Source organism: Salarias fasciatus, chromosome 19 (genome assembly GCF_902148845.1).
Source record: "Salarias fasciatus chromosome 19, fSalaFa1.1, whole genome shotgun sequence".
In the NCBI taxonomy this organism is placed as follows: domain Eukaryota; kingdom Metazoa; phylum Chordata; class Actinopteri; order Blenniiformes; family Blenniidae; genus Salarias; species Salarias fasciatus.
Window position 1 is genome coordinate 6,262,598 of NC_043763.1, and position 10,423 is coordinate 6,273,020.

Sequence of the window (10,423 nt, forward strand, 5' to 3'; positions counted from 1 at the left end):
AAACAGAGCCTGCAGCACAACGAAGGTGAAGAGGTGGATGAGAAATAAGATGTTCATTACATTAATCTGGTGAGGAAACATAAATTCAAATACATTGCAGAGTCTCATCATCCTGTGAAAAAGTTCTCAAATGCTTGCAAAATAAAAGTTCCTCGACATAAAGCTGTGATGACAAAATGTCATCCGAAGATTAAGAAGATTATGAAAGAGCACGAAAGTCGGCCGTACTGTGGATGCTTGTAATCTTCAAATCCTCAACTCTGCATTAAATGCATCATTCTGTACTGGAAAACACTGCATAAGGTCACTGTCTGTAAAACACAGTTCACTCTGCAACCTACAAATCTCAGATGAGGCCAGATGATGATCCTGTCGTCTTTTATTCACCGGGGCTGGTTTGAAATGTGCCGACGCAGCTGAAATCAAATTAAATTTTGTTTTAAGAAAATATGGAAGCAGTAACCTGAATTCAGTGGAGGAGATCAAGCTTCTCTGATGGCATGGAGTTTGAAGTAATGGAAGATTAAACACATTAGAAATCTTTTTTAATGTTATATGAATATTTCAGAGCAAGATCTACTCCCATCCAGGCAACGTCTCAAAGTTTTTACAGAGCACTCAGTGAAATACTTTTGTCAGTTTCAACCCCAATGAACTGAAGATCTAGTTAGTTTTATTATCACTATTTTTATGTCAGGATAAATTATTCTGAACAAAATCAAGGTTTGTGTGTATAATCTAAATAAGACAGATTTCTCACTGGATTTCTTTAAAACGTTTGTGTGACTTATTAGTTGCACTTCATGTTTGAACTTGTGCAGAGCGCACTTTTAGTGTCATTTGCCACTTTGTGAAGTTAGATGTATCAATCAGGTGAAGTGAATGAAAGGAAGAGGAACTTAGCAGAGGCACAGGGCCAAAACACAACACTGTTCAGCTTATTATGAGAACTGTGAAGTAAAATTATCATGTATCTTCACTATTTCCACTAATTCTTTAAATCTGAGACAAGTACCTCCTCCATTACTCAGCATCTCTATCTGATGTTATGTGATGTGTGTTCTGTGTCCCGTTGTCAGTAAGAATTAGGTTGATCGCACTTGGATATCACTTCCTTTGGTCCGAATTTACCTTTTCTGTGTCACGCCTACCTTTTTTTCACATGTGAAGTGAACCTTTATTAGGAAAATTTAGCACAGCTGAAGGTGAAATAGTGCATAATCACACTTGCTAATAAACCACAAAGGGAACAATCAGTGTCCTTATCAACGTTGTCATTATTTTATCAAATCATGCCACAACCACCTGCCCTGGTCACAGAGCGATTTCCCACTGGCGGCCACCGACTGCTGTCTCAACAAAACATCCTCAGTCATTTGAATATCATTCAAATAAATCCAATGCAAACAGTCAACCACTCAGGGAACAGAGAGGCGATGTCTGGTGAACAAACGCAGAGATTCAAAGCATTCTGTTTTTATTGAAAATAGTCCAATATATGAAAAAAACAATCCTGAAATTAGTACAAAAGTCAGTAACATTGTGAATAAGAAATTATACATTTTCTAAACAGACATTTGTTTTGTTGATACTTGTGTTTTATGCTGAGATTGTTTCCTGGAGGACCTGAACTTTCCAGGATGTCTCCAGTTCTCCCTGATGAACTCTGGGAGGAGAAACTATTAAGACATTAAACAAATGCATTTTCAAATGCATGCAAAGTGTAAAGCTTTTATCATGAAAAGTAAGTCAAACTCCAAATGTTGAGCATATTTCTATTATATTTCACACTGTCAAGACTGATATGCAAGCAACTGCAGTGAGGAAGCGAATACTGCGGCCATGTCCGACCTGATTTTAAAGTTAACAGTTGAAAATTGAAACTGAATTTTTATTCCACTACATTTTTTTTATTAAAAAACACATTTTTTCATATGCAAACATAAACACAAACCAAAGAGCCAGTGCCACTCGGGATAGGCCTTCATTTCTTATTGTTTATAATCCGGTATTGTCCTTTTCAGTTTCATTTTTAATCCATTTCCTCCATTTTTTTTTTTTCCATTTCTGCTTCTTGGACACTTAGCTTTTCAATTAAGTAAATGTCCTTCATGATTGTAAGCCACTGCTCCTCTGTTGATGGTGTTTTCTTCCTCAATTTTTCTTGATTTATTTTTACCAGATCTTTGTCATTTTGTGGGCCAGTTCTTTAGGAGCTTTCACAAAGATCGGGTCAAAGTGGGAGTTCATATCTAAATATTTGTCTTAATTCCTCACTGCAAATTAAGAATTATTTTGTCACTTTATAAATAATTGGTGAATTAACCCGCAAGAAACCATGAAGCTTAATACCACTTAGTTTTAATACTGGTAGTTCAATACTACTAAGTTTAATAATACTTTAGTAGCTATTTTGCTTTATTTTTTTTCAATAACTTCATTCACGTGACCTCCCTCCTATAAAAATCTGGATCTGCTCCTGAATTATTATAATTTCTACTTTAATCTTGAACCCTTTATCCTCACACATCCCTGGTTAATGTCGTCTTCCTCCTTCACCTGTCTCACCTGACATGCGCACTGGCTGAGCAGCGTCGCTGTCCGTGGTGCTGAAAAGACGCGCACATCTGTGGAGCCGCCGACAGGTAGCAAAGTCCAAAATGACCCAAAAACACACCAGATACGTGATGTTGTAACGAGTTTAACTCTTGAATGGGAAGTTATTATATAACTCATGAAGGTTTATCAAAAATATTGAATCTGTGTGTTGACTCGGTGCACAGATCATCCTTTCCACATGGGTGCGCGCAGTGTAAACTCTCTCCAGCGTCACTTGGACAAGCGCTCATCCTCCCGACAACAACATCCTGCTCTTCTCCATGTGCGTCCTGATGTGGAGGTGATTTTTTTCTCCTTTTTTTTTTTTTTTTTTTTTGGTTTGTTCTCGGGCTGCTGCACAGCTGCTGCTTCTTTAAGAGCCACCGCCCGCCCCCTCTCCTGTATTTTTAGCTGAGCCAGCCACTTCATTTGCTGGATAAGACAGACAGTTGTGTACCGCCGTATGATCCCACTTAATCGTTTTTTGTTTTTTTTTTTTTTTCAAATAAATGACACCGAATCGCACACTGCGGATCCGCCGCGGGCCTACAGCCAGCTGTTCCCGGGAAACCTCGCGCGCCGGGCAGACGTTTTTGTCCCGCCGCCGCTGTCGGATGCTGAAACGCGCAGTCACCCGGTGGATGGATGCTGGATGTCCGTTATGAAACGCGGTGCTGCACCGGGAGCCGAGCATGAGGCGCAGCGCTCCTCACCTCGGATGAATTACCAGCAGTTCATTTAGCTGCAAAAAAAAAAAAAAAAAAAAAAAAAAAAAATCATAATAATAACAATACAATCTTCCTGCGGTTCAAAGTGCTCCAGCATCTTCCTCCTCTTCCTCTTCTCCTGGACTGTGGATAATAAAAAGGCTTCAAGACGGAGGGGGTGGTGGAGCATCGAGGAAAAAACAGGGGCAACATGAGAGAGCGGGACTTCATGCCCAATATGGAGAGGGGCAAACCTGCCACTTACACGGGGGACAAAAAGGCAAAGATGGCTGCTAAGACTAACAAGAAGTGGGTGAGACTAGCCACTGTTTTTGCATATGTGTTGTCCGTGTCCTTAGCAGCCATTATCCTGGCAATTTACTACAGCCTGATCTGGAAGCCGACCAGTGCGTCCTCCTCTGCTGGGAAGCCGGGGGTGCCGGAGGAGGTCACCCCCGCCAACAACATCTCAACCAACATCTCCGGCGGCAGCAACGTGACGGAGTGGAACTCTACGCAAAGCAGGCTGCTGTCGTTCAACCACAGCAGGCAGGGCTCGGCGACCTTTCGGTGGGAGGACACCGCCGAGAGCGTGGCCGCGTCCCCCGGAGGAGCGGACATTGCGCATGAGGAGCGACTCTACGCGTCCTCTCACGGTCACACGGGCAGAACGGGGACGCGCGCGTCTCCAGCCCAGGGGGACGGCCGCTTCACCCCGTCCGCGTCCGAGGAGGAGAGGGGGGCGACCGACAGACCCGGCAGACCCGACAGACCCGACAGACCCGGGCCCGAGCAGGATCCAGAGGATGCCACCGCTCTGCCTCCGACCTAAACCCCCCCACGCCCCCGACAGGAGGCTGATCGGGCCTCATCCCCGTGCCCACCACCCCTTCCTCCCCCATCCTCATCCTCACAGACCCAAAAAGGAGTGTTTCACAGACTCAGTGCCGCAGGTCGGATAACACACACTCTTCTTCTTCTTCTTCTTCAACAAGCAGAGCCCCCTATGGATGCTGAACTGCACATAACTGATACCTTGCTTTAATGGAAAAGAGGAGAGAGATTTTCCTCAGTCAACACTGTTTCCCCTTAACTATGCGTTCTTTATTTTGTTTTTGTTTTAGGCCATCTGTTATGCCTTAAATCAGTGTGTGTCTACCTTACCTCGGACAGCCGTTGAGGCCACTCGCCCGCCTGTATGCGTGGACAACACTGGTAGAGATATTTTGTTAAATGAATAGGACACAAGCTCCAGAGATGCTTCTGTTTCTGCGGGACGTGAAGGTGTCCCACAGACATACAGCGCTTAACATCACTGCCACTCATCAGCCGGTTTAAATCAATACAGCATTACTGCATTTTAACATATAGGCTGTGTTTTGTTTTGTTTTGTTTTGTTTTTTTATGGATCAAACCCTGGATTTCCAGTAGAAGAAACCTGCATTATTGATTTATGCTCAGGTATGTGCATATAACCATGTAAATGTATTGTGTATTTGGTTATGTACATATAGGTCAGGCATACATCTTTTGGCCTCGATTAACTTTTAGCGTAATTAGATGATTTTTATTAAAGGTATAGTAGGTATCATAGGTATAACTATATCACAAGGTACAAATAAACATCCTTAGAAAATGATTCATTTCGATGGGTTTATAACAGATCCATGTACATCCAGAAATAATCACTGTATCTTTAAGATATTTTATTTATTCACAGCCCTAATAGATACTAAAGATTCAAATAAATGTTAGTTTTTTTTCCTAACATCGTATACTTTTTTTTTTTTTTTTTAATCTATGATTGGTTTTAATGAGCGAGAGTCAGAGCTGCTGTGGGTGAAACAGAAATAATAACAGCTCAGTTCGTTGTCTGTCTCTCGATGTGGCCATTTAATCTAATTTGGGCCTCGGCCCTTTAATTACCTCGGTGAGCTGTCCGGTGAGTGTGATCACAGAGACTGTCAGCCTCTCGCAGACAGAGAAGCATTCATCTCTCAAGTCTGCCACAGTCGAGTCGCCGCAGCTCTCGCTGAAAACCACTTCACACACAGTCACATGTGGCAAACTATGAAGTGGAAATAAGACCAACCACCCCGCGCGCTCTCTCGGCAGCATGTGAGGGAGGTGTATTGATTTGAGAGCTCTGTTGTTGCACTGTACAAAAGAGAGAAGAACACATTACACAATGCTGCTTGGTGCTATTTTGATCCCTCTCTGAAAAGGGTTGCTCGGCTGAAAGGTTTGGTTCCTGTGCTGGCGGTGGCGAGCATCATTCACTATCACGCTGGAGACGGAGCCACTTGGTTTCCGCCGGTGAAGTTGCTCTGCGATGTAAACAGAGACGACGCGCACCGTGGTGTTTATATGACCGGCTTTCAGAGCCACGGCCAAGGTATGCGGGCGCTATGCTACACACAGGAAGTCCATTCATCACACACGGCGACACGATTGTACGCACACACGGATCCCGTATCGTCCCCACACATATCTGTGTGCAGAATACAATTGGCAGACCTGTAAATGCTGCGGCGGATCCTGTTTACAGGGTGGCTTTGACAGATGTGTTTTCCAGGACCTCTTAGCTTTTCTGGCTGCGTATGATGGGCGCCGTGCCCGGCCCATCGATGAAGGCGTTCATCTGCACCGACAGTTATTGCTGGCAGCTACATCCGAGTCAGGACGGAGCATCTGACCTCTTGACTCTTGAACCCAGTCACCCAGGTGGAAGATCGCATTATCTGACGTGAAATCAGACACGTGCTAAACAAGCAGGTCATTTCACTGTCAGAGCCCGAGATCACTGGTCAGACCAAACAATGTTGAGCATTTTTTTTTATGCATGAAAGGCAGATAATCACATCGTCTGTGTTCGAATTATGTCCATTTCTGTCCAGGTTATATCAGATATGCTGTAAGAATTGCATCTTTAAATCCAGGTTTGACCCTGGACAAGGTCATCACTCCAAACACACTGGACCAGGTAGCAGTCTCCAGTTAACACGTTTTTACTTTACGAGAGATGCCAAATACTTCATATGATAGATCCAAGTAATTCTCAGTGTATTTAGAACTGTGTAAAGACGATTTTGACCTCCCTTGACCAGCTACGAGCTTCCGAGCTTGAGTCACTGAACAAACATAAATAAGATATTTTTCCTCACCAGCAGAAACAGTGAGAAAAATGTTTTTGTTGAAGGAAAATCAAAGACAAATTGCTTTCAGGACACTATTTTTCTTCCAGACATGGAGCAAAAGAAAAAGATTAAAGACCTTTTGGTGCAGCATTGTTTGAACACCTTCACAGAAAGTGCTGAAATATCAGCATGTTGTATTAAACTACAGGAGAACAATGAGGAGGCAGCAAACAATAGTGTTTCCAATTAATAAAAGTGGCATAACAGATTGCAAAACAAAAGGGAAGCTGTGTGCAGGGAGATAGGTGAGTTCCATAACAGCTGGAGGGGATATTAATTTAATCTCAAATGAAAAAAAAAAAAAAACAAGCACAATGGCATTTTTATTTGTTCGAAATGTGAAGGTCAGAAAATAAACAAAAGGGCCAAAACACACTTCATTAGAAGCTAATCAGTGAAGCCTTTCAAAGACGAATACTGTCAAAATAATGATCCAGTGTCTCATAATGTGAAAAACAGGCCTGAGACGAAGCACGCGTGGCGTGGGGCTCGTCCTCTTGAGATCAGTGAGGCAGAATGACGACTGGATGAGGGAGAGCGCCGGCTGCCGAGGCGTGGCGGGCTACACGTCGCGTCCTGACGGAGCGGGTGGAGGCCGTGACGCAGGCGCTCAGTGGGGACTTCCGGCCTGTCAGGCCACGTCAGGGTCGCGGCGAAGTGCCAGACCTCGCCTGCACTTCACCTGCATCCATTAACCGTAATGAAGCGGCTCGGCTGTCACCTCGCTGTGCTGAAGCCGTGCCTAATGGAGAGCGTCCGTCTCCGTCTCCCCCATAAGGAGACCCTCTTTATAGAGCTGTTAATGTTTTACCTCAAAGCAGTTATGTAACACTTAAGGAAATGCACTTTTTTCATATTGCGCTGTATTCTTCAGCGATCAGGCTTCTGGTGTAAGCTTTCCATTTACTGGGCTGTGGTAGTGACTATAGCTTCAAGGTTTTTCTTAAACTAGTCTCTTTGTGTGGAGTTTGTGTATTCTGTGTACTGTGGTTTTTCAGTTAATAGCTGAGTGCAAATTTAAGTATGTGTTTAGTTGTTTATTTATGTGGTAACCCTGCAAGCCTGTCCAGGGTGCTTTTAGCCCGATGCTGGCTGGGAAAGGTTCCTATCCAGAGAGGAGTGATCGTAGACGACTGGTTCTGTGAAGAATATCAAAATTGCTGCTAAGAAATTAGCATTCACCCCCTCTGAGATGCCTGACTTTTCACATTGCGGCGACTCCAAATGCTTTTGCACACCCACTATCACCAGCATGCATATTTCCCACCTCTAATTCAGGTTTTAAAATGACATCGTGGTTTCTTTTTTGACATGCAAATATTATTCTGCCATCCTCAGAGCAGACAAAGCCTCGGATCCAGCGTTGATCTCTGGTGGTTCTTGATCAGGAACCAGATGGCTGCATTTTTCTGAGCTGCTGCTTTGACCTCAAAACAAACCCCCAGCAGCTACGCAGCCCGGTTTTAGTCGCAGTATTTTTGGAATGTGGATTTGAGAGACAGATTCTGTCAGAACAAACTTTTCTGGAAGACACAAATTTCAAAACAACAGTGTTGTTGCCGCGCAGAGAAACAGGATCCTGTGTGATGTGCGGTGACAGGCCTCGGCTCCACCTGGCTTTAAAGCTGCTTTGACCAAACGCTGAGTTCTTTTTTGATTTTTTCCCCCCCCTCAGGAAGCTTCTAAAGCTTCTCTCCACTGCAGAGTGCGGCTGACATAATCCTACACCGCACTTCAATCCTCTAACAGCCTACAGGACTTATTTCCATAATATCAACACCCCCACTGTAGTGTACTAATGTGTCAAACCTTTCACTCTAGTGGTTAGAATAGCACCAAAGTGAACCAGGAGCATTAGACTTTTAACAATTGGCTTTATCGCCTTGTTTATTGATTTGTTCAAAATGTTAGGTTTCTGTAAGACGCTTCAGCCGAAGAGAGCGAAGTCATTCTACAGAGGTTCGAAAGTCTAAACGCCTCGGAGGCAACAGGCTGCTATGGAGACAGCCTCGGGAGGCGATAATTAATAAAGCAGCACCTATGGGAGGCCCCACCTGTACGGCTGAGAGGGAGCCGTTTCCAATGCGACAGGCCTCCAGAGGGCTCATCTGAAATTAATCAAATCCAGTCTGAAGGTAAGCCTCTGTGACCGAGGTCAGACTGGATGGATAAGTGATGCTGCAGCACGTCCGACATTTCAATCACATCGGCACTGTTTGTATAACGCACGGCTGCAGGAGAGGCGACGCTTACACAGGATTATACAGAGCAACAAAAACAAAAAAAAATGAAGCCAGACTTTGAGGAGAGTTTGCAATAAAGAAAAACCTTTATTGATGATCTCTATGCCTCATTCAAAACTGCTCTAGAGCAAATGAAGCCATGTTGCACACAGATTTAGGTCAGCAAGAGCACTCGGAACAGCAAAAAAGCTGGGATCACAAACAGAACCGTTCCTTCCTTTATGTGTGTGTGAAAACACGGAGGGACGTGTCGGACACACAGGTTGACAGAGACAATCAAAACCACCTCTCAAAGCTGTTTTTAACAAACGTGATTCCACAGATGGAGGACAGTTGAAACAAAACATGGACGTACACGCACAACTGTACGATCATAGGTCCTAAACTACACTACAGTGAATCCCACAGGGAAATATTTTAGAGGTAATCAGTGACGTATCTCACGCTGTATAATACGGAATAAGGCCGCGACATGGACGATCTGCTTCTTTGATTGATTGACTGATTGGCTTCAAACGCTGTGAAATGCTTCCACGAGATTTCCTGACAAATTTCATGTGATTTCCGGAGAGCAGAGCAGAGCAGAGCACGTCCACTCCGTTCTCCACTCCGGGTTACATAACCGTTTACTATCTCATAACATTGATGAATGCCAAAAACTTCCACTTGACAGTCTTATTTTTAAGGCTTCTTATTATAGCTGTCGCTTGATAACAAAAATAATACAACAGAAAGCCGGCAATAAATAAACACAAAGACACAGATTATCATTTTAGATTTGCATTCTCGGTAACATTCGGCTGTCCAGGCAGAGAGGCAAATAAATAAAATGAACGAGGCTGCACTGACGGTGCGGCACATGCAACAGTTATGATACAAACCATAAAACAAAAGTACACCTTCAATTTTTGAAGAAGCCAGTATGCAAGGCAACTGGGTAAGTTCTTACTTGGGGGAGGTATTTTGAAATATTTGCTTACGATAACAGTATAGACAAAAAAAAAAGAAAAGAATCCCAGTGTCATGACTGAGAGCTAAAGGCTGAACCTTCATCATTAACACTCACAGCAGTCTGTCCCACGTGGATCAAAAAGCTCCACCCTCATGTATCAAAACTCTTTTCACTACCTTTTAAAAAAAAAAAAAAAACCCAGCTTATTAACACATATATCTCAATCACCAAAGTGATCTTTGACCTCCAACCTTGGCTTTCAAATATATACTATAATGTGGCAGGGATCCAAGGAAGACCAGATAAAAAGGTTAAATCTGCAAAACTGTGCTTAACTTTAAGAACAAAGACAGTTATTTAAGATTTCAACCATAGTGCAACTGAACTGATGTCTTTATGAAGGTTTAAACAGCTTAAAAGATTGAATATATGCAGTTTTTCCAAGTTAGTTCATGCTTCAGCTTAACACTGTCGGAGTGCTCCATTTAGGAAATCACTCTGAATCCTCCGTGACACGATGGAGGATTTTTTTTTTTTTTTTTTTCAGATACGTTCTGTCGGTAGTGTCTGGGGTTTGGAATTTGGAAAACCACAGAAACAATTAAATCTTTAAAAAACAAAATTTCAGAATCTTTTCTGTCATTTAGCCACATTTAACATAAACACTGAGACTTTATTTTCAGCTAAACACGTATAGAACTCAAAAATACTAATTCATCTTGTTTC

The 10,423-nt window shown here is 43.1% G+C and overlaps 1 protein-coding gene across 1 annotated transcript; it reads left to right on the forward strand.

Annotated features, from left to right (window-relative positions):
• The first annotated feature begins 2,717 nt into the window (after positions 1-2,717).
• Positions 2,718-4,944, forward strand: LOC115407120 (uncharacterized). Its single transcript, XM_030117479.1, has one exon. It carries the CDS (start codon positions 3,517-3,519, stop codon positions 4,135-4,137), a length of 621 nt encoding a protein of 206 aa, XP_029973339.1. The 5' UTR covers positions 2,718-3,516; the 3' UTR covers positions 4,138-4,944.
• The last annotated feature ends 5,479 nt before the right edge of the window (positions 4,945-10,423 follow it).